This window comes from Fusarium fujikuroi, chromosome FFUJ_chr06, assembly GCF_900079805.1.
Source record: "Fusarium fujikuroi IMI 58289 draft genome, chromosome FFUJ_chr06".
Lineage (NCBI taxonomy): Eukaryota > Fungi > Ascomycota > Sordariomycetes > Hypocreales > Nectriaceae > Fusarium > Fusarium fujikuroi.
Window position 1 is genome coordinate 2,854,608 of NC_036627.1, and position 24,555 is coordinate 2,879,162.

At 49.6% G+C, this 24,555-nt stretch overlaps 4 protein-coding genes; 3 read left to right on the top strand and 1 right to left on the bottom strand.

Moving 5' to 3' along the window:
* Window positions 1-1,311: 1,311 nt before the first annotated feature.
* FFUJ_06215 (related to structural maintenance of chromosome protein (SMC)) lies at window positions 1,312-4,898 on the top strand (the record flags this gene model as incomplete). XM_023579515.1 has 5 exons in its annotated part: window positions 1,312-2,607; window positions 2,660-3,550; window positions 3,604-3,676; window positions 3,730-4,465; window positions 4,526-4,898. 5 exons carry the CDS (start codon window positions 1,312-1,314, stop codon window positions 4,896-4,898), a joined length of 3,369 nt encoding a protein of 1,122 aa, XP_023432340.1.
* Window positions 4,899-5,727: 829 nt separating this feature from the next.
* Window positions 5,728-10,255, bottom strand: FFUJ_06216 (related to cell polarity protein tea1p; the record flags this gene model as incomplete). XM_023579516.1 has 4 exons in its annotated part: window positions 5,728-9,178; window positions 9,227-9,494; window positions 9,544-9,919; window positions 9,986-10,255. 4 exons carry the CDS (start codon window positions 10,253-10,255, stop codon window positions 5,728-5,730), a joined length of 4,365 nt encoding a protein of 1,454 aa, XP_023432341.1.
* A 3,738-nt stretch (window positions 10,256-13,993) lies between these two features.
* FFUJ_06217 (related to raptor, a binding partner of target of rapamycin (TOR)) lies at window positions 13,994-18,533 on the top strand (the record flags this gene model as incomplete). XM_023579518.1 has 3 exons in its annotated part: window positions 13,994-14,368; window positions 14,656-18,254; window positions 18,317-18,533. The coding sequence occupies 3 exons, from the start codon at window positions 13,994-13,996 to the stop codon at window positions 18,531-18,533; spliced, it is 4,191 nt and encodes a 1,396-aa protein (XP_023432342.1).
* Window positions 18,534-19,373: 840 nt separating this feature from the next.
* FFUJ_06218 (related to aspartate--tRNA ligase) lies at window positions 19,374-21,246 on the top strand (the record flags this gene model as incomplete). XM_023579519.1 has 3 exons in its annotated part: window positions 19,374-20,444; window positions 20,515-20,958; window positions 21,013-21,246. 3 exons carry the CDS (start codon window positions 19,374-19,376, stop codon window positions 21,244-21,246), a joined length of 1,749 nt encoding a protein of 582 aa, XP_023432343.1.
* Window positions 21,247-24,555: the final 3,309 nt, after the last annotated feature.

Below are 24,555 nucleotides of genomic sequence, written 5' to 3' on the forward strand. Positions count from 1 at the left end.
GGTCAGGTATGATATGGTGGGGAATTCTGGTCAACAACAACTGGCACAAGCTGAAAATTGAGGGTCTTCTCTTGCATCCAGGCATCGCGATGCATTCCAGTTCTTCATGCAGTTCGAGTTCATGGCCAATGACAAGGCCTTTCGAATACCACCACAGTCCATCTTACGCAGGGAGAGGTTAAAAAGCACAATGAACAATCCAAGTCAAAATGTCGCATCAGCAGTCAGTTCCATATGAGAAATTCCTCATTCAATAAGATGGCAGGCAGACATCTTTGTTTGAAGAGATCGGGGAGGTCGAAAATAATGGTAACTATACCACATCGCAAAGGAATACCGATCATTCAGTGCGGAGAGAGAGAACTTGTACTAGACTAGGTCATCTCAATAGTCCATATAGAAGAATGCCTGTCACTAAGCTCCCGTTCTGTGCTCGAGACTTCTCGAGTCAGAGGTCAATGGCGACACCAGGGTCAAATTCTCACTGACGCTGGTGTTGGTGAGAAGGAAAACAGGTTCTATGCCAACTTGGGTTCCGTTGTGTTGTCTTTGATCCGTAGGGGAAAAGAAGGCAGTATTGCGCCTTCACAAGCATGATCAAGCTGGTGGTACTTTGGAGATGAAGTGATGAAGTCACCCTGGTAGTAACTGGAATCCAAAGGGATGAAGTTGTCTGACCCTCCTTTTAAGGGGTTTCTTGGCAGATGATGACTAAGGTACAGAAGACTTGAGGTAGTACGCAGCAATAGGTAGAGGTGACGGATGTATAAGACGCTCTAATAACCTATCAAAAATAATGTAGGTTGTTTAACGATGGGTCAGCTCATCCTGTGGCTAACGAGACACTCTTTCGAACTCAGTTCACTATTGAAAATGTCCTCCAGTTCTAACCAGCACTTGACAACAAGGTAAAGGGCATCTCTTTAGCTTGTATGAAACCAATGCGCGAGCTTTAAAGTAACATTAATATCAATAACGAAAGTAACCAATCGTATAAAGAACGTAATAATTACTCTCCTCAACAGTACTCGCTTTGTAGGCAGGCGGGTTTTCTGTAGGTGGCTCAGGTGTTTGCCCCCTGTAGGCAGACTTTCCACAATCTTACCCCACCACTTTAAATCGGCGTCACATTTACAGACGCGCACTGACGCGATTCAACGCGTGCCATCCACTATACATCAACATCACCTTCTTTGTCGTGCATGCGTTGCCATTCTGAGAACCAATCACCCAAGAAGTCAACGCCATTCTCTTCATTTCTATATTAATTCCTAGCCCAATATAGGTGGCGTGTCTCGCCCGATAGACGAGATGGCCCCGGTATCATCACGTCGCCGCCGCCGATCCGATACGGACAATACCGACGAAGACCACAACGAAACCCATCACGGACACCGCTCGTATGCCGACGATATTGGCTCTTCTAAGCGCCCTAGACTTGACGAAGATGGTGATCACGACGTAACCTCCGAGCAACCCCATCACGGGAAAGTGAACGGTGCACCGAACGGAAATGATATGGATGATGGCTTCCAACCAGGTGCCATCGTTAGAGTCAGCGTGCAAAACTTTGTCACATACGAAAAGGCAGAATTTCTGCCTGGGCCTCACCTCAACATGGTGGTTGGCCCAAATGGCACTGGAAAGAGCTCTTTGGTCTGCGCTATCTGTCTGGGCCTAGGCTACAGCCCGAAACACCTTGGTCGTGCTGGCTCAGTCAAGGAGTTTGTTAAACACGGAAAAGATACGGCCACAATTGAAATCGAACTCTACAGGCGACCGAATCATCGCAAGAACTACGTCGTCAAGGTTCAAATTCGTCGAGAACAGAACAATCAGAAATGGTGGCTCAATGGTAAAGAAACCAGCCACAAGGAAGTGCAACGGTTGATACGCAAGTTAAAGATTCAGGTAGATAACCTGTGCCAATTCCTTCCGCAGGACAGGGTTGTCGAGTTCGCTGCCTGCACACCTGTGGACCTTCTGCGGGAAACTCTTCGCGCAGCCGCCCCTGAAGAAATGCTAGTCTGGCAGAAGCAACTTCAAGGATTGGACAAAGATAAGAAAGAATTAGAACAGGCTACACATGTCGACGCAGAAACTCTGAAAAACTTGGAGAACCGACAACAAGGTCTCCAAACGGACGTGGATAGGATCCGGGAACGGGAAGAAATCATAGAGCAGGTGAAAAATCTCAAGTCAGCCTTGGTTTTTGCCAAGTACTCGGAGGCTCGTACAAGACACAAAGATGCCAAGGAGCGGAAGAAACTCGCAGAGAGGTCTCTAAGGCGCCTCGAACACGACGCCGGCCCCTCATTACAGGCCGTGAACGAAAAGCAGCTCTATGCCCAGCAAATTGATGAAGCGACATTGGCAAGAAAAACATCGTTGAAGAACGCAGAAGACGCTGCGAAGAAACTGGCGCGTGATGCAAGCACCGCTTCCGATAAACTCAAAGAGTTCGAGAATAGTCTTGACGCGGAACGCAAAGGATTTGACGCCAAGCGAAAGGAATTGGCCCAGTCTAAGTCAAGAATAACCGCTCTCCAAGCCGATATTAGAAACCAACCAGAAGAGTTTAATCCTTCCGACTTTAATCAAAAAATTGTTAGAAATCTATCCGCGCGATTGTTGATGTTCGCTAACTACTTGTCTGCAGCGAGGAGAAGAACACAACCTAAGAGAATTAGAAGGAGAGCTACGCGAAGTGTCTAGCCAACGCGAGGAAGTAAAGAACAAGGGCAAAACGATCAACAATGAGATCCGACAAGTGGAGAGTAATATCAAGTCATTGGAAACCCAGCAAGGTCAACAGCTGAACTTCATGCGGAAGAACTTTCCCGAGCTAGCAACAGCGTGGGCATGGATCCAAGAGCATCAAGGAGACTTTGAAAAGGAGGTTTTTGGCCCACCCATGATCAGTTGTTCCATCAAGGACGAACGATATTCGGATCAGGTGCAGTCCCTTCTTCAAGGAGATGACTTTACATGCTTTACAGCACAAACGAAAAATGATTACAAAAGGCTGTCAGACGAGCTTTACCGTGTTCAAAGCTTGTCTGTCGTTATTCGATCTTGTGCTCAGCCTCTCAATGCCTTCTCAAGACCCGTCAGTATAGATGAGGCAAGCGACCTGGGTCTCGATGGTTTTGCCATCGACTTTCTTGAGGGACCCGAACCCGTTCTAGCAATGCTCTGTGCTGAAAAGAGGCTTCACCAGTCGGGAGTCTCTCTCAGGGATCACAACGATGCTCAATACGATCGTCTGGTCAGAAGCGGCAGAGTTAACTCCTGGGCAGCCGGTAACCAGTCTTTTATCGTCAGGAGACGCAAAGAATATGGACCCCAGGCCATGACCACCCTCACCAAGAACATTCCACCTGGGAGATTCTGGACCTCACAGCCCATCGACGCCCAAGAGAAGCAAGAAATGAACAAGCGATTGGCTGAGTTGAATGGTGAAAGAGACGTTTTGAAACAGCAATACCATGAGTTGCATGAGAAAATTCAAGCCATCGAGGACCGACGGACTAGCACTCATGATAATATTGTAAGTAAAGGCTGCGTATTGATTTTATCCGCTTTGATGCTGATGGGATTCAGACTCGACTCAAGTCAGAAAAGAATGCCCTGCAAAAAGAATACCAAAAATGGCAGTCTCTGCCTGAGAAGATCGGTGAGAATTATTGAATGATGCTATGCCGCAACTTTGCTGATACGTCTGACTAGAATCTGAGGAGCGCTCCAAGAGAGCTCATGAACAATCCATGCAAGATGCACGCAAACGAATGGTCGACATTCGTTACGACTGGGACGAAGCGGTGCTTCGTCGGGCTGAGATTGTTCTTCGCCACAAGGAAGCCATTGAAAACATACGGAGGGCACATCAGGCACTCCTCGAAGCCGAGATCCGCGGCATTGAAGCCTACTCCGATGTCGAAGGTCTTAAAGGACGAAATGCACATATCATGCAGCGTCTTGATACTGAAAAGGAGATATTGCAACAGGCCACCGATGACGCCAGTCGAGCGCGCGACGAGGGCAACCGTCTCTCCGACGAGGTCCAGCAAGTCCTTGAGCATGAGCCAGAGAAGCGCGAGCTATTTTCACAACTCTGCGAAAACAAGTCTTCCCAAGATATTCAGGACGAAATTGGTGGAGAAGAAGCGAAACTTGATATAATACATGTCGCCAATCCTAATATAATACGGGAGTTCGAAAAACGCGCTGAGGAAATCGATCGTTTAACACGAAAGGTAGCTGGATCCAACGATCAGCTGCAGGGGCTGAGCCAAGAAATCGACGAATTGAAATCCAGATGGGAACCACGACTTGACGAACTAGTTTCAAAGATTAACGACGCCTTTGCATACAACTTTGAGCAAATAAGTTGTGCCGGTGAGGTTCGTGTTCACAAGCCGGAGGACTTTGACGCCTGGGCTTTAGACATCATGGTTCGTTTTCGGTACGTCTTACTCTTCCTTTCCTAACTTATCTTTACCCGGTTCTAACCTGTGACTTGCAGCGAAAATGAAACCCTTCAACAGCTAACAGCACATCGCCAATCCGGTGGCGAGCGAGCTGTCTCCACCATCTTCTTCCTTATGGCTCTTCAATCTCTAGCCCAATCACCGTTCCGTGTTGTGGATGAGATCAACCAAGGCATGGACCCTCGCAACGAGCGTATGGTACACGAACGAATGGTCGAGATCGCATGCCGTGAGCACTCAAGTCAATACTTTCTCATTACCCCGAAACTCTTGACAGGACTGCGATATGACCCCAAGATGCGCGTGCTTTGTATTGCGAGTGGCGAGCACATGCCTCGTGAGGGGCGTAAACTTGATTTTAGACGATGCTTGAATATTCAGAAGAGTCTTGCGGCGGCTTCTGCTTGAGGCGTGAGCTCAGGCGTTGTTTCTTTCTCATACTTTAACGACAGGAAGCAGTGGGTCAAAACTGGGTTGCATCGTTCTGTGCGGCGTGGGTAGGAGACTAGGCGAAAAGGATTGAAAGTCCACGTGGACATATGATGGTTTTATAGTATTAATAGATACTAGAGGTATTGTATTCGGGGATTTCTAACTGCCGTGTCCTGGCTCTATTCTTGATCTGTCCCCCCTTTGAAACGACGTGATCGGAAAAGTATGTCCTGACTTGTACTCAATAAGCATGAGTGCAGAGGAGGGAGGGAGGTGAATATTTCAAATTCAAACTAGACAATACTTCATTTATTCATTGACGCTTCTCCCAACAGTACGTTGCCTCGTGCTATAAAGAAGGATCTCCCTATAAAAGGCAGAGACACCATCCATGCCTATCTTCTTTCCCTTGCTACCACAGAACCGATGAATAGAAAAAAGTCTCTTATTTTACATGCAGTATTCTTCAGACATGTAGAAGAACAACTAGAACAAAAGTCCGCCAACCCAACTCGTCGATAAGAAAAGCGGAAAAGAGGAGGGATAGATAGATTACCATCCACTCTTCGAAATGCATTAAATTTCAGGGAATCAACCAAGCTGAAATGTGCGAACTGAAACAGGAAGAAATCTCGAATATAAAAACAAAAAAGGGTTGTCTGTTAACTAAGACAACAAACTCCATTTCCACCTTTGCGAAGATCAGGAAGCACAGGCACTGACCATTGGCCCGGATAAATCAAAACGAAGACGGTGGGTATATTCGAGTCATGAAAGCGTATCGGCAGCCAGGAAGTGCTTCGAATCAGGGATGTCGGGGCTTTTCGCCATCACTGTGGTGTTCCTCAGTATCAAGTCTTTTGCGCCAATCCGCAAGACTCTCGCTAAGGCCAACACCTGCAACGGTATCGTTGTCCTTCTTGACAGCAGAGGTAGTGTCGAAATCAAAGTTGGTGCTCAGTCGATAGTTCTTGTTTGTTGCTTCCCATTGACTCCGAAGGGTCTCAAGTTCGTTGGCAAGACTGTCCAAGGCAGCGCTGTTTCTAGCCTCCAGACCACCATTCCCACTGGTGGTGCCTCCGTAAATACTCTCACCTTCGGAACTTTCTTGCCTCGAATGCCCCAGTCCTAACCCATTGGCACTTGCAGCCATCTCAGAGTTCAAGCTCGGCACTTGACGGCTGCGTCGGCGGTAGTTATCGACAGAGTGCTCGACTTGGTCTAGTAGAAGGGCCACTTTCTGTTCAGCATCGGTAGCGCGTTGCTCCAGTAGCGCATTCTCTGATTGTAATTGTTCGAGATCCTTACGATGGTTGCTCAACCTCTGTGTAGCCTCTTCGCTGTTCTTTAAAGCTGTTTCGCGGTGATGATTGGTCTCCTGGAGTTCTGTTTGAAGGCCGAGGAGTCGCTTCTCCATTTGAGCAGAAGACTCTTGAAGCTCTGTCTCGAGGCTTCGAATGCGCGCCTCAAGCTCGGCTTTCTCATTCTCCCAACCAGGTGAGGTAGAGGTTGTGCTACTTTGAACACGGTCTTCCAGCTCCTCGATCTCCGTTTTCAGACGGCCGTTCTCTGTCTTATATCGGGATAATTGATCCTTGAGCTGCTTGAGCATCTTCTCAGTGCCTTTGACATAGTGCACAGCCGACTGATAATCACTTTCAAGTTGCGAGAGCTTCTCACGCCAAGCAGCCTCGGATTCCTGGATTTGGATTGCAAAGGCTTGCTTAGTCTCTTCATGAGCAGCTGATGAGGTGGCGAGCTGAGATTCAAGATCTCTGACACGGTTCAGATCAGGCGAGTTCATTCGTGGGTTGGGAAGATTCCGAGCACGAATAGAAGCCGTCGGGCTTATGCCACGTTCACTGAGGATGTCTTTTAGTGCGTTGTGCTGAACTGTCATCGCGTTTGTTTCAAGTTGTTGAGCGGCCAATTGATTCTTAAGATCGGTGTTGGCTGCCTGTAAGCTTTGTGTATCACGCAGCGCAGATTGAAGCTGCCTTCGAATGGTGACTCCCTCCCGGCTTGACTGTTCTTGGTATTGCTCAAGACCAGCGATACGTTCTTCTGCGCCACGTAGCTTGTGAACAACAGCCTCGAGCTCCTGTTGAGATTTCTTGACCAATTCGTTCGAGGTGGTGAGCTGATTCTGTAAAGCAGCAATACGCTCGGCATCTGCCTTGCTTGATCCGGAAACATCCCGAGCAGAAATTTTGTCAAGGCCAGCAAGAACAGCTTGACGGTTCGTTCTAGCCTCAGCCGCATGTTTCTCTGAAAGCTCTTCTGCATCGCGTAGACGCTGGGTGGTAGCTACCAGTTCCGCAGTACGAGCTTCATGCTCAAACTTGAGCTTGTTGAGTTGTGCTTCAATCTTCTCTCTCTGAGATCGTTCTTCAGCCAGCTTCGATTCCAAAAGGCCTGTCGAGTCTTCCGATGCTAAAATTGCAGCTCGGAGGGAATCAAAGGTTTCACTGTGGTCCTTTGAGCTCCCAATGGCTTCTTCGTACTTCTGTTGCACATCATTCTTCTCGATGCGGAGAAGTTCAACAGCAGCGGCTACTTCAGCGTGCGCAACAGAGTGCTCTCGTGCTTCGTGCTGGGCAAGATGCAATTCAGCCTTGAGGCGTTCAACCTCTGTCGACGTTTGTTGTTTATAACTTTCTAATTCTGCCATGCGCTTTTGGGCTGCATTCGAGGTGTCGTCTGCCAGCTGTCGTGCCTTCTTCTCAGAATCAAGTTCGCTTTTCGCAGAATCGAGTCGCGACTGAAGATCTTTCTGGATGTGTAGTGCAGTTGCAAGTTTTCTGCTCAACTCACTAGACCTTCCTTCAAAATCGTCTCTTGGGCCATCAAGCTGTGGTGTGCTTGCTGAGCTTGCTCCTAGGTGGGCAGCCAGCTTAGCTTTAGAATAAACAGCTTCTTGAATGGCGGCATCGCGCTGCTTTTCGGCCTCGGCAATTTGCTTCGCTGCAATTACGGCTTGCTTGTCTACCGCGGTCTGAACATTTGCTAATTCAGATCGCATTGCCAGTAAAGCCTCGATAAGCGGTCGGTCTTCGTCGTCAAAAGTTTCGGTAGCCTTGTTGTCGAGCAGAGGGCTGTATGAAGTATTGGGCACGTAGCCGGCCTTGCGCGCGAGCTCTAACTCCGAAGCATACCATGCGTTCCTGTTTCGGGCCGAGTCTAGTTCCTTTAGAAGAACAACTGTTTGCGAGTTTCTACCAGAAGACCGCCTGGAAAGGGGGTTGCTTGGCTGTCTCACGGGGACTGGCGGCGATGCTGGGCGGGGTGTCATTGCCGGCTTAAGAGCAACATCTGGAGGGGCATCACCTGCTCCTTGAGGACGGGTTTGTTGAGCTGACTTCGCCTTTGATGGGTCTCCATTCACTTGATCCTGCCTTGAGCCAGCGCGCGCATTTTGCTGGACTGGCGTTCGTCGACCGTTCGAGATAGGGCTTTCTGTTTCATTGATCACCTCTCGTGTGATAGGCGACCCAGAGTGCATTGCCCTTGGAGAACCTGAGGCTCCACTGCGTTCAGCGGACTGTCCTCTAACTCGTGCAACTGCGGACACGTCAACCGTAGGCCTAGCAGGCATTGGCCCCTGAGGGGGAGGACCAGACGGAGGCATGGCTGAAGCTCTAGGAAGTTTTGTACCAGCGGTTGCAGACTGGGGGTTTTCTGTGTCACCGTTATTGGGCGGCGATCGTTGCCCATTAGCTGGAGCAGAAGCACCTCCTACAATCAACTTCCTTGAATCCGTTGGCCCGTTCGAGCCATCTCGTGCAGGATGTGGCCGACTGCCTTCGCTCGCACTTGGCCTGCGTGAACCGTGAGCTCGTTGCTGAGCCGGCTGCTGCGCATCGTTTGGATATCGGATCTTTGAGGTATCCAAAACATAGAGAAGCCCCAAATCGCTGACAGATGTAGTTGCTGAACTTGGCTCCCCGCCCAGGACCACAATCGATTTGCCAACGGTTGTCATACTATGTCCAGAACGGGGAGATGGGGAAGGGCCCATGTTCTGAAATGTGTACCACCGTCTTGATGATATCCTAAAAGCTGCGAGGTCGCCAAGATCTGTCCCTTCTTCTGTTCGTCCTCCAAAGACGTACATCACATCGTCTACAAGAGCAGCAGCGTGCCCCTCGCGTGGCGCTGGGATATAGCCAATGCAGTCAAATTGAGACCACTTGTTAAGAGCTGGATCGTAACACCAAACATCGTTGAACCATTGGAAGCCATTCGTACCGCCAAAACTATAAGTGTGTCAGTTTCGTTCGATACAGCTCGGCATTGATACTCACAGATACATCTTGTCGTTAAATGTGATCATAGTGTGATTAGTACGAGCCGCAGGCATCTTGGGGCTTGTCTCGCCCTGGACCAAGATTTCCCAGCGATTATTTGGCATCTGAAGCTGATTGAGATCGAATGCCGAAAGATCGTTCATAAACAACCCCTCAACTTGGCCGCCGAAGACGTAGATTTTAGAGCCCAAAATGTTGAGTGAGTGGCCATAGCGACCTGAGGGTCGCGGCCCAGCTGGCAGAGCGCGGGACCATTGTCTTGTTGCTGGATTAAGGTTAGAGAATAGAAACCTGGGGGGGGTGGGCAAGCTTACAGGTGTTTAAAAGATAGAGTGTCTCGTCAAGAACGTCAGCCTCGTCGATCTTAGTGTCGCCTCCGTATACGATGAACGCATTGCCGACAAGCAGGCTCGAGTGTCCAACCCTTGGGCCAGGTCCTTCAGCCGTGGTTGCCAGCGGGTAGCATGCCATGTTACCTCCAGCCTCGATCATCCAGAGATCGCCTTTGACTGTTGACCCGTTGATCAGGCCACCCATGAGGTATACGTCTCCTTCTTTAGACGACACGGAGTTCACTGCAGCGCCATATCGAGGGAATGGGGAGGGGTGCGTCGAAGTATATGTCAATCGGCGTTGTGACCAAGGGTATAGAGACGCATTGGGACCGTTCATGGGGGTGCCATTTCGTACCTATTGAGAGCTCAGTGGTTAGGATATCCTGACAGAACTGGATGCAAGAAAGGGTAGAAAACTCACTGATGCATCGCTGTTTTGTTGGATTGGTTGGTCAGCACTCCCACCACGGCGTCCATGCCCATGGCCATGGCCATGATCGGGACTACCGTTACTACCTTCGTTATCGATTGAGTTCAAGCTCCCAGTTGGAGTTGCGCGATGTTGTAGAGAGTTCTTCTCAGCAGTACGGGCGCTGACACTTTGTATCGACCCTTGAGAACCAGATCCTGCGTCGCGACTTGCAGGCTGCGACCTCTCTGGATGCTTTTTTGATTTGAATAGGAAGGCCATGGTTTATCGCAAGCAGCCGCCAAGCGGCTAGAAATCGATTTGAAAGCAGTATGGAATAATTCGCGAGAGCAATGCGATAGAAGGTCGCGAAGATAGTGCGTTGTCGTGATGCAGTCGTCGCGTGGGTCAGGGATCGTTAGGAGACGAAGCAAATATCCCGACAAGTGAGTTCCAGCCACAAGGATAGTAGCAAGAATCAATATTCGAATTTCGAAATGGCTGGGCCAGCATTGGTAGGCTTGTCGATAGAACTGCGGATTGTTCTTTGGGAATTCCAGGGACGTGGTCAGCCTCCCGAATTCCGGTCTTCGAGAGAGGGGGCTGGCTGGCTTCGAGGCAAGCCGATGCGTTGGTGCACGTCGTAGAGGAGCAAATGCTTTCTAGATCGATCTTCGACAGCGCGGGTGACGGTCGTTTGAAGCAGATTCGGAAATTCAGACGCTAACGAAGGGAAACGGTGACGATGCGCAAATAAAGAGCCCCTGTTAGGTTGGCGTAGGAAAAGATGTGAGATGAAAAGAAAGTGGTGATGGTCAGGTACGAAATGAGTAAGGTAGCCAACAAAAGCGTGCGACAGCTGTAGCGGAACGGAAACTGGCAGACTGGCAGCGCAAAAGACGGATGGGGCTTGTCTTAGTTGGTCCCTGTCAACCTCCTACGGTGGCCTCGACGACCTTTCGCCTCCTGTTGCTAGCTGGCTGTCTTTTAAAGGCCAGCCTTTCACTTCTATACCCTGGTGGTCCCGACCAATTATCACAGATTCCACTGCGCCCCTGGATGGTTGGAGACCGGCGTCAGTTAAGACCCGACGATGTTTAGGGGTTTCACGCAAACCAGTCAATAATGTACAGTGCCATTGAGCACAGTCTTGGAGTGGCTATAGTGAGGAAAATGTTTTTTATAACTCGCTTCGGTCCCCTTGGCTCAAGAAAGTTCTTTCATGTGCCTTGCAGCTGCCAAATGACAAAACTTGGACATTTATGGCGTCTCGAGTCCATTATCCAGGCTATCTCTCCTTCATGTGTTTGTTGCACATCCTGCCGAGGGCTACCTACAGGTAACACAACATCGTCATTGCTGGTCGAAGCTCTTGCTTGTTCCACGTCACAAGGGAAACGGATTGCTGCCCGCCGCCAAGCAGGGCTGTTATCTAAATACCTTGCCTTATACAGATAATTGGCGACAAGGAGGTATCGCGACTTGTGCATTCAACTTTTAGCCAGGGTCTCTTTGTTCCTTGCATCTTGAAGGTGGAGACACCCTGGGTACTGGGAACAGGAAGCTGAAGATATTCGTCCAATCAGCTATACTTTGTGCCCCTTTCGTACATTGTGCCTGGCAGTAAGGTGCACTTGGCCTATTAAAGATCTGAGCATTACACATGCAGTATGGACCAACCTACGCATATTTTGAAGCCAGAGAAAGGCGTTTGTTAAGAACTGTACCGCTAAACACAAGTTCCATATAATCGTTTTAGTTATTGTTACTAATTGTCGAGGAGAAAACGTTACGAAACGGCCTGGCACATAAAGACCCCATACCTACTTCAACTTCTCCAACTTTATGACTATTTATATGTTTTTGTCACGTAGACCTAAGTTAATACATACTGCCCTTATTTATGGTTGGCCTCTTTAATTAGTAGACTCCCGTCTCAGTGAAAGTGGAATACTAAGCTAACCTTAGGGTGCCTTAGTAGGTATGCCGCTAACTTCCATATTCCTTGCTCACATACTGTACCTATTAAACATCATATCACTCACCTTCCACCAGAGAAATGGTCAGCTTCCGACGTTAGCTTTCAGATGGAAGCAATACCAAGATACTTGCCCCGTAATCTCATATTCCCCAACCAGGCTTCAGTCTCCCCGACTGTACACGTACCGACTATGTACCTAGTCTTAAAGCTTTGTTTTCTCGTCTCTAGGCAAGTGGAATCACGAGGCCTGCCCGTCCACCAACTTAGGATACCTTATCCTTATTGGGTGGCCAGGATGTGGTTTCATGTTTCTCGGGCGCTAACATCGTCAAACCCAACGGCCTACGCACGCCAAGGTAAATTACCTACTTCTTAAGTTCTTCCCTCTGGCTTAGCCCCACCGAACTCCCTCTCGAATGAACGATGTAATTAAAAATAATAAAGGGATGGAAATCCGGCACCCCGTCAACATAGTAGCGGCTTGTTCAGGCTGGCATGGAGCACTTACCAGGCAGGTACTAAATTACCTAGTAGTATATATGGATTGTACAGTATCGATGAAGAAAGATGTTTCTTGCAACCGGAATAATCCAGCGAACGCACACTCCGCAACATTCTGTAATAGATATCCGACAACTTCACTCCGTAGTGGTCAGCAGATCTCACAAGTTCCAGCCTCAAATCCAGTACTTTATAATAGACTGGAAAGGATACTTGGATCGACCATTCTAACTTGCACTACAATACCCAAAAGTACTCAGCTCTTGGGAGGACTCACATCATAGCGGTGAATCTGCTTATTTGCCCGATACTCGCGAGCTCGTTCCTTGTGACAGCAAACAGTCGTTGTCTTAAATGCTGAGTTTTTTTGTGCTAGTGTAATTCAAAAACATACCCTGCCGCTCAGCTATTGGGGTTCTTAGGTTCCAATTTGGTCTGCATTATAAACGCGTTGATTGTCCATTTTGGTTTTTACCAGTGGCAAGTTCATGAGTGGCAGATATCCGTAGATAGGTAAGCACATCATGCCTTCCTGCATTGTACAGTCTGGCGGCAGTACCTACCTACTTACCTAGTAGAGGAGAAAGAAACCTCGGTGACTAACAAGCCACATGCAGGTCACGTGCAGTCATCTTTGTCCACTGTTGTGGCTTTCTACGTCAGCCCACCCCATGCTAATGGGCTGGCCAGAGAAGCTAAGAGAACTTTGGACCACTATCTAAGTGATGGATGACTTGAGTTGGCACAATGTATATGGGGTTTTAAATAGTACACTACCTACTGGAGTTTAGGTGCGTTTGGCGCCTTGCTTCGAGGTCGGAGGTTTTCTTACGCCCTCTGGCCAGCCAGGGTTTCAATTGGAGTGGGGGCCCAGTAAGACCCATCACCTTAGGTGAGGTCGGTAAGTAACAAGAACATTACCTAGCAGTTACCCTATGTCCATACCAAACCTTATATTGGTCAGCCTTCAAGCATTTGAATGACCAACACCAGTGCTGTCGCACGTAACCAGACCTTATTTGAAGCCTTGGAGATATTCCGATCATACTCAAACTACGATTTATATCGAGTTTACTATAAATGCGTGCTGCCTTTGTGTGGAAGTGAAGAAGCCAGTACTAACGGAACCAGATGGTGTACTAGGAATTATTAATTTCTGCCTTTATCCTGGTCAGCCGCCAACGAACTTTAGACCTCATCATTGGCTTCTCCCAACCACAGTCGAAAGTCCTCCAACTGCTTCTGAGTATTCTACACCTAAGCGCAGTGACCAACCCATAGTGAAACAGGCTCAAATAGAAGGCTATCATCCGCAATGCCGGCTTGAGCTACACAGAGGACCATGACAGCTGTGTCGTTCCAATAGACGTCACTTCCTCCACATATTTACACCTACTCAGCCAGCCAAACCCGCCTCACTCCAAGCTCCTCCACCAACGCTAGACACTTCAACCCACGCTCGTCACGACAATCCGCGCATCTCGGCCACAACCAACTACCTGCGTCGACCGTAACACTTTTATAGTTATTCGGGCGTCATGGCGCTGCGATCCGACGTAAACGGCACCTCTGCGCCTACCGTTGAGCCCAACGGAACTGCCTCGGCAGCGCGACCCAGGATGAACGGCCGTTCAACATCGAACGATGCTACCAGGAGCGACGACGATGACCAACGACCGCTGAGCGCGCCAAACCGGCGCAACGGAAGCATAGTGCTCGAGACAAGAGACGACATCGAGCATCACCAGAAAACGCGGCCCACCAAGCCAATGCTCCTCCGATCGAAGAGTGACTACGCGCCCCGGGCGATGGAAGAGCCTGAGCCAACAGAAGATGACATACCTGAATGGGGTGCTAGACATGGCTTTGAGGACCATTATCAATCGGAAGACATCATATCTCAGCTGGCTAATGTGAGTTTTCCCTCTCAATAATGTCAAATTGCTGGTCAGTCATCTCGGATACATCCAGCCTCTGTATCATGCCCGACAGTTGCAAGATAAAGAATCCCTGGCTGTAGTATGCCTTGGCGCGTGGAAACAAGCACCTCGGGCACCAGCCTCGAGCCTCTCGGCAAATTGATCACCTGTTAGGTGTCTTCTGCATCAGCCCCAGAGGAATAGGTCATGATGTGGCTCTGAGACCATTCATGCACGATGTTTACGTTGCCTTGGTTTTCCCTAGCTAATTATGCCCCCAGAACTGGTACATGTATTTTACCGATAAGCGACATGAGACGACAGGCAAACCCAAACCACTACAATACGAACTTCAAGATTGGCGACAGAGAGACAGATTAAAAACAGTGTCTGCAGCTCTCGCGGTGTGTTTGAATATAGGAGTTGAACCCCCCGACCAGCTCAAGACCAACCCAGGTGCGAAGCTCGAGGCATGGACAGATCCTACAATACCTCCCATCCAGAAAGCCCTCGAGAATATCGGCAAGTCACTTCAGGCGCAGTACGAAACACTTGCGATAAGAGCGCGATATAAACAATATCTCGATCCCTCTGTCGAGGAGACGAAGAAATTCTGCATCTCATTACGCAGAAATGCTAAAGACGAACGTGTTTTGCTTCATTATAACGGTCACGGCGTGCCCAAGCCAACCGCATCAGGCGAAATTTGGGTTTTTAATAAGAATTACACACAATACATCCCTGTATCACTGTACGACCTGCAACACTGGCTTCAAGCTCCCACCATCTTTGTCTGGGATTGCTCTGAAGCCGGCAACATTCTCAATAACTACCATCGATTTGTTGAAAAGCATGAAGAAGAAGAGGAGGAGGCCGCAGAGCGCGACCCAAACTACACGAAAACTAATTTCAGGCCTTATATTCATCTGGCCGCCTGCGCTGTCAAAGAGAATCTACCGACAAACCCTCTTTTGCCTGCTGACCTGTTCACAGCTTGCCTCACCACTCCCATTGAGATGGCCCTGTGGTTCTTTGTTCTGCAGAACCCCCTCAAGACCAACATCAGCCCAGAGCGGGCCAAAAAGCTACCCGGTCGCCTGCAGGAGCGGCGAACACCACTGGGAGAACTTAACTGGATCTTCACTGCTATCACAGACAGCATTGCGTGGACAACACTGCCTCGTGATCTCTTCCGGAAATTTTTTCGACAAGACCTGATGGTAGCAGCGCTATTCCGCAATTTTCTTCTTGCTCAACGCGTCATGACGGTCTACGGATGTCATCCTCAGTCCTATCCTAAGCTGCCCGACACCCACCAGCATCCATTGTGGGAGACTTGGGATCTAGCCGTTGACATGGCATTGGCTCAGCTCCCCATGCTTGAAAAGAAAGAAAGCGAAGGCTTTGACTATGAATATCAAAATTCAACATTCTTCACAGAACAGCTTACTGCTTTCGATGTTTATCTTACAAGGGGCGATGCAATGGCTCAAAAGTCACCCGACCAGTTACCGGTTGTGCTCCAGGTACTGCTCAGCCAGCAACACCGGGTTCGCGCTCTTATCCTACTCGGCCGGTTTCTTGACCTAGGCCCGTGGTCTGTTCAGCTCGCTCTCAGTATAGGCATCTTCCCGTATGTCCTTAAACTCCTACAGTCGGCTGCGGCCGAGTTAAAGCCAGTTATGGTCTTTATCTGGGCCCGTCTCATTGCAGTGGACCTTTCTTGTCAGCAGGACCTCATCAAAGATAGCGGCTATAGCTACTTCGCACAGATTCTGAAACCCTCCGAAGGATTGCCTGTTGTTGACAGCGACGAACACAAGGCAATGTGCGCTTTTATTCTCGCTATGCTATGCAAGGATTACAAAAATGGGCAAATGGTCTGTAACCAAACAGAGATTATGTCATATTGTTTGACCCATCTTCAAAATGAAGAGAACCCTCTTCTGCGCCAGTGGGCTTGTCTCTGTATAAGCCAGCTTTGGCAAGACCTCCCAGAGGCCAAGTGGCGGGGAATCAGGGAGAATGCATACGTCAAGCTCGCTTATCTCGTGAGGGATCCTTGTTGCGAGGTACGGGCAGCGATGATTCATGCCATGACTACATTTCTGGGTATCCCTGATCTGACAGAGGAAGTGGCCCGTATTGAGGAGTCTATCGCATGGACGATACTCGACATGGGTAATGATGGAAGCCCAATGGTCCGCAAGGAGTTCATTGTGTTCCTTTCTCATTTTGCTATTCGCTTTGAGAGCAAATTTTTAGTTGCAGCTTACGAACAGTTGGTTGAGGAGAAGGAGTATCTCATATTCCCTCCCCAAGATGACGGCCAGGAACACAAGATGGGCTTGCATTACACAAGGCCGGATAATCGCAACAAGGATGGTACCATCAACCCAATGGCCCATGGCCTATCTCACAACACAGTATATATGGCGTTGTGGAAGTTGGCTCTCGTTCTCAGTGTGGATCCTCATCCTGAGGTACAACGCGAAGCGACTATCGTTGTAGACTTTGTTCACAACGCGTTGCTCAGCTCAAAAGTCGGAGTTCAGACGCAGCTAGTCATGGCAGAGATTCGAAAGCGTACGGCAAGGACGGCACACAAGCATACCCCGAGTGCAAGCCAGCGAAATAATGCTCCCGGCACTTCTAACTCGCAGCCTTTACCATCTCCAGGACTCCTTCGTAGAACTGCGAGCTTGCTTTTTCCATCACTGGTCACCAATGAGGATAAATCAAGACCTACGACCCCGACTTTGCCTCGATCACCATCTCTGAAACTCACGCCGAATCAAGTACCGGTGCCTGCAGAACAAAACGATCGACCATCATCGCTGGCTCAATACAATGTTGCGCATGAACCGTTTTCAGGCGCATACAAAGAGCGGGATCTGATGAAGCCCCCTGCACTGCCCCTCAGGAGCAAATTCCTGGAATGGTCAATTGAGTATTTCCGTGAACCACAGATGAAGCCGAGTGAGGCCGATGAGCCTGGAAGTACCGAATACAATGAGCGTCTGTGGCGAAGAGCTCGGAATGAAACCATTTTCAGAGAAACTCAGCCATTGAAGCAACAAGCGGGAAGTCACAAATGGAATAATCAACTTGGGATCATCAACAATGGTGCTCAACCCGCCAAGATGACCTTCCATCAATTCGAAGATCATCTTGCTGTAGCGGACGACGGCAACACTGTTTACGTATGGGACTGGAAGAAGCAAGGACGATTGAGCCGTTTCAGTAACGGTAATCCAGAAGGCTCAAAAATCAGCGACATGAAGTTCATCAACGAGGACGACCAAGCGATGTTACTGACAGGATCATCTGACGGTGTGATCAGAGTTTATCGCAACTACGAATCGGATAGAGCCATTGAACTTGCATCATCCTGGCGTGCCTTAACACACATGGTGCCCAGTAACGTCAACTCCGGCATGGTGTTCGACTGGCAACAAGTCACTGGTCGAGTCCTTGTTGCTGGCGATGTCCGAGTAATTCGAGTGTGGTATGCCGCTTACGAGACGTGTGTCATGGATATCCCAGCACGCTCGGGCTCCTGCGTGACTTCGCTCACCTCGGATCAAATGACGGGTAACATGTTTGTCGCCGGCTTCGGCGACGGTGCCGTTCGAGTCTTTGACACCAGAAACCGACCTCAAGAGTCCATGGTGCGCAAATGGAAGGATGAGTCAGATCGACAATGGATCAAGAGCGTACATATGCAGCGCGGCGGACAACGCGAGCTCCTGAGTGCAAGCAGAAATGGCAAAGTCAAAATCTGGGATATTCGCATGGATAAGCCGCTGCACTCCTTCCAGACAACACGAGACACACTTAGAACAGCCAGCACTCATGAGCATCTACCAGTCTTTGCAGTGTAAGTATTGATTCAGCGCAAGGATCATGAATCACAGGGGCTAGAACTAACTCGATTGACAGGGGTACATCGGCCCACGCAGTGAAGGTCTTTAATCTTGATGGGCATGAGCTTTCGAATGTTGAGCCCTATTCAAGCTTTCTACAACAAAACCGCAGCTCGCCTATATCAGCCACTGCATTCCACCCTCATCGGCCAATTCTTGGATGTGCTGCACGAGGCGATCAACATATCAACTTGTTCACTTGCGAGAAATCGGAGTCTCTGTACCCAAGCTAGCGTCCCTGGGGCGACAGGTTTCGTTTATAGTAATACTTAGAATAGGACAAATGAGACGGGATGTATGTATTGCCCGGACCATGGAGGAAGGGTGCCATTCAGGACTCGAAGCATGGGGATACGGATGTGGGGTTGAAAGGGGTGGTGACGTTAGTGTATAGGTTGCATATCATATCATTCAGGATTTCTTTCGGTGCCGGCGTTTAGGAGCAGGCAAGACAAGCGAGGCGATGGAGGCTCAGGACGAAGCGAATCTCTTTCCACAACGGGTACATCCCGTCAGCGTTGTCAAATCCCGCGATGTTGGACGGAAATGGTTTCGTCAAATATAGGATGGGACATTGGGGAGATGTATGATAAACTTAATATGAATAGCTGTTAATTTGAGCCTGGGGCCTGTGGTCTTTGCGTGTATGGACACTAAAAAAGAAAAGCAGCCGTTTAGATGGCATTTTCCTTGGACCAAAATGCTGGGGTTAATAATAAGGTCCCGTCGGGTTGGGTGTTGAAGACGATGGTGCTTGGATAACCCCACCATGACGCCGCAGTTGAAATGGATTGGTATGGCGGGGCAGGAACCCCGCTGCGCGGCCTGACTGATGGGCAACCACCACTTCACATTTTTATGCGTCACCTTATTTTCTCCCACCGACACAGTCACCTTCGTTACTATCTCCTGATTCTAGTCCGGTCTCGTCGTGAGCCTCCCCTAGCTTTGGCCATATCGAAACACCTCCAGTCGCGTGTTTTTATACCAACCCTCCCTCGTCAACCGACACAAAGTGATTGCGCGAGAACGAAACCCAACGCCTACGAAACACATATTCGAGTGACTTCACCATGGCTGACGCCCCTGCTGAGAAAGCTTCTGCCCCCCCTCCCGCCGACCAGGCTCCTGCCGTTAGTGGTGAAGCTGTCGAAGGCGGAGAGGCTGGCCCCTCAAAGAAGGCATTGAAGAAGGCTGAGGCGAAGGCTAAGAAGGAAGCTGAGAAGGCACGCCGAGCTGCTGAACACGAAGCCCGACAGTCTGCTGCAAAGGCTGCTGCTGGAAATACCGAAGACCTCGCTAAAGATAACTATGGAGATTCCACTCATCTTACCAAGATCGATGCGGAGCGAGTCAAGCTTCGAAACCTGAGCGATGAGCATCTCGGCAAGACCATCAAGCTTCGTGCGTGGATCCAGAATGCGCGCATGCAAGGTGCCAAGATGGCCTTCGTTGAGCTTCGTGAGGAGCGTGACTGGGCTATCCAGGGTGTCGTCGCGGCTAACAGCGAAGGCGCACCTGTCTCTAAGCAGATGGTCAAGTGGATTGGTAGTCTAAATCTAGAAGGCTACATTCTTGTCGAAGCTAAGGTTGTGAAGCCCCAGGAGCCAGTCAAGAGTGTGAAGGTCTCCAATTACGAGCTACATATCGCCAAGTGCTACGTTATCAGCCCTGGCCCTCAAGTTCTTGGCATGTGTCTTGCTGTTGCTAACCGCCCTGTTACCAACTTTGACGATGAGGACGCTGGTGGCCCTGTGGAGGACGTCAAGGAAGGCGTTGACAATTTGAGCCTTGAGAACGTCCCTGGTGCCAGCATGGCAACCCATTTGAACAACCCCGTTATGCACAAGCGAGCTCCTGTTCAGCAAGCCATCGCCGATGTACGACTGGCCGTTCGCAAGCTGTTTGTCGAGTACCTTGAAGCTCGCGACTTTGTCCAATTTGAGGCGCCTTGCCTCATTGGAGCTGCTTCTGAAGGAGGATCCAACGTTTTCGGCATGCCCTACTTTGACAAGCAGGCTTACTTGGCCCAATCTCCCCAATTTTACAAGCAGTACGAGATTGCTGGTGGTCGGAAGCGTGTTTTGTGCATCGGACCGGTATTTCGAGCTGAGAACTCTAACACCCCTAGACACATGACAGAAGTAAATATCCCTATTTGCCCTACCAGACTCCCTCGTGCACACAGAGGACAGCGCTGACCTACATCAATAGTTCACCGGTCTTGATCTTGAGATGGAAATCGAGGACCATTACCACGAAGTCCGCGACATGCTCGAGGGGGTTCTTCTTCATATCTTCCGAGGGCTTCAGGAGCGATGTGCCGAGCAGATTGCTCTTGTTCGAACAGTTTACCCTTCTGAGGACTTTCTTTTGCCCCAGCCCGGTAAGGAGGTTCGCCTTACATTCGCTGAGGGCCAGGCGCTCCTTAGAGCTGAGGGCCCAGAGGAGTACCGCAATGTGTCCGATGAAGAGGACATGAGCACACCACAAGAGAAGGCACTGGGTGCTCTTATCCGGGAAAAGTACAACACCGACTTCTACGTCCTTGACAAGTTCCCTGAGGGTGCACGACCTTTCTATGCCCTGGAGGACCCCGAGAATCCCAAGGTCACGAATGCCTTCGATTTCTTTATGCGTGGACAAGAGATTCTTTCTGTATGGCACCCTCTCCTATATCGTTTGCCTAGTCGTCACTAACTTGTTCAACAGGGTGGTCAACGTATTCACGTCCCGGAGACCCTGGAAGCACGAATTCGTACAAAGGGTATCGATCCTAAAAGCCAAGGCATCAAGGAGTATGTCGACATTTTCCGCAGTGCCGGTGTTCCCCCTCACGGTGGCGGTGGTATTGGCTTGGACCGTGTGGTTGCGTGGTATTTGAACCTTCCAAGCGTGCACTTGGCAAGCTATTATCCTCGTACACCCAAGAGACTCTTGCCTTAATGAGTTGAAACGATCTAGAAGCTGTAGGATTTCTAGAATGTGAGAACTACTAAAATTCAGATGAGAAAGGGAGACTGGAGAACAAGAGATAACACTACAGATAGTCCCTGGGATCATGAACAAAAAAAAAAAAAAAAGATTTGAACATTCCAGCCAAGAAGTTTCCCGTTTGTATAACGTAGGTCAAAACGGGATGTTATTGTAAGCTCGTGATGATTCTTTTGTGTTAAACACAATGTAACGAGTGAAGTTGTGAGTCAGAGGAAACAAACATATCCATAACATCAACATCAAAGACTTGTGAGATTAAAAGTGTCCCAGGTATGAGATAGGCTGGGTTGGTCTGCTGAAAAGAAGCCACTCCGCAAATGGAACAATTGAGTTTCAGCAGTGCTAAGCTGGGCTAAGCTGGGCTCGCTAAAACCTCAAGAGTCAGTCACCTGGCCGTCTGACTTACATTAGCTTCGTGGATTAATATCACTTACGTGAGTATGATGATTGTGCAAGTCGGGAATAACGGCACCAAGAACAATCCGTTCATCACATTCTAGGCACAGTGGCTAAGGTACCCGACCATTGGTATTGGGGTGACAACACGTACACACCTAGTCTGAATGCCAATCTCTCGGCTCAATGTTACCCTAGGTAAGTATCCAAGGTGTGGTAGAAGTCGGAATGGTGAAGAGGGCTGGCGGGCAGCACCCACCCATCTGCTTGAGGCTTTAGGTGAGCGAGTGCGGGATCTACCTTATTATGCACGGGGTTTGCTCCGGAGGGTGCGTAAGATCCAAGTTGATTGCTCCCCACGTTTGACAACTTGCGAGTTGCATTCGCATGCACCTACACAAAGCTGCGCCCATCAGATGGATACCTAGGTGGGTTACCATATCGTGGGTGCAACATATGAGTCCGATTTCCCGGGGAGAAGTGTCGGTATCCCATTCCACGGGGAATGGTATTAGGACCCTCGACTGCATATATCATGTACCAAGGGTCTTAGGATACCGCTTAACTACTTAGATACCCAAGGAATTGACCATTCCAGGACAGACCCTGGAGACAGAGAGACCCGACGGGTCCAGCAGGGGTTGCGCGAAGAGGCGCCTGGGTACTGTATTATTGGTTACACAGTCTTCCATGTGCTAGCGATGATAAGTCAGTAAGCACCTAAACGGAGCAAATGTCTTTGGGTTGTGGGTGCGGTTGCTGACTGACTACTTGACCATTTGCGTACAGGAGTAGAGGAGCCAAACTACCTTGCTCACAGTTCTAATGATTCTGGAGGTCAAGGCGATTAGCAACAACACACCAATTCGACAGCTGCGCCGTAGCAATTCCCCTCCAACCCTAATATCTTACTCTCATGTGCGGATTCTATGGGCCGAGTTTGTGTATATCTTCCCCAAACAAACCCGGCCAAGGTTGGGAGAAGTTGCCCAAGAGAGCACAGAACTCAGGCCGAACCACGTGCAAGCGAGCAGAGATGGCTCAAAAATTCTTGTGCTCAAGCTCTCCATTGTTTTACGGGATCAGTCGGGGGTCTCTTGAGGGTCTCTTGCTTAAGCGGCGGGCGGGCAATGCGGGCGGGCGGCCGACTAAGCAGAGTCGGATGCAGATGTGGCTTCGCTTGAGGAAGTTGTTGTCTGTTGTATCGAGTGCGCTGGACCAGGCTGAGCATACTAGATCAAAATACGGGTCTGCGTGTGCAAATAGGGCCGAAGAAGCTTCAGCAGTTGTCCTTGTAAGGCTGGGAATGGGAAATGGGAATGGGAATGGGAATGAGAGGGCCGTTAAGAGGTTTGCGAGATGCATTCGTGGCGTTGTGTTGAGGTAGGTCGTTATCTATTGATGGATATACTGTTTGGCGCACGATATTGCCGGATTAGGCAAGGGAAACCAATGTGCCAGGACTGCACAAAGTCGATTAAATCCCGAACAAATCCGGAGCGCCTAGGATCGAAGGAGATATGTAGATACCTAGATATCTTGGCTTATACGATCTTGATATGTCAAGCGCAGATCCTCTTGAACCCCCATGTGAAAGACGACCCTGAGGTGCTTACCTACACGCCAACGACCCACCAGGCTTCGGGGCAGAAGGAGGAAAGAGAACCGCGATGGGGATCAGGCAACAGTTATTTTTACCATTGTGCATTAGACGGAACCTTTGAAGTTTGCTAGGACCACTCTGGCCAGTGGAGTCGGTTTGTCAGGTCCGTCCGTCGTTTGTTCCATGTTCTGAGGCCGTCATATATCTGAACCGAGAGTTGTCTGACTAACATTGGATGTCAACTTGGCGCTAGCACAGACTTCAGAAACTCACGAAACTACTAAGGTACTGTGTTCTGCAGTCAAAAGTGGCGGCTCACGAAATGAATGGAATCAAGATACTGGCTGATAAGAACAGTGTGTCAAGGGACCTGATCAGTGTGCACCACTCCCTCTAAATTACTGCATCAACGTTCCATGCTGTTCAAGGTAGCCAGCCCTGCCTGCATGTGCAGGAGACGCATTTTTTCTTTCTAGCCTCAAGCTCGTGGACTAATCCACGACTTGCCCTTAACGTCTACACAACCATTGGGCTCCAGGGAGATAACTGAGCAGCGCTGAACTGGCGGGTAAAGGCAAGGAAATAAGGGACGAATTAAATGGCCAGTAACGTCGGCCGCCTTGCTGCAGCTCCCCCATCGAAACTCCTCCTAGGCGACACTTTAGCTTCGAACGCGACATGGAACCCTTTCCGTAATACTCGACAACCTTTGTGAGGCCTTTGATCATCCAAAAATGTCTCTCATTTGGAAGTTCGTTGCAATGCTCGAGTTAGGAAGCTCACGATGTTGATATCCGACCCTGGCTTGTTGGCACGACTAATACACAACGGCCAATATGCACGTCAAAGGCAAATGCCGTGCCAGTCGTGATTGGCACCTAGCTTTGCCATATGTCGCCTAGCTCGGCCTAGATCGCAGAGTCTCAGCCATTTCTTAAAAGGGCCCAGGCCCAACCTTTCCCGTCCCCCCGTTCGTGAAACGCATTGCACGTTATGCTTCATTAAGGCTCCAGCTACCACCTTGCCTTGCCTTACAGTACCTACTGTACTCCTCCGTCCGTACTCCGTACCACCTCCCTGCCAGCTTGCTACCCTGCCCTGCCCGTTCTCTCTGTGCTCTGTGCTCTGTGCTCTTGGGGCTCGCTCTCACCTTGGTCAATCGGTCTGCACCTGAACATTCTGCCCCCCTCTCTCTTCTTCACCCACCCGCGTCACCCGCCTCGTTAGCACCTAGTTAATTCATCCACCAACCTAGAGCC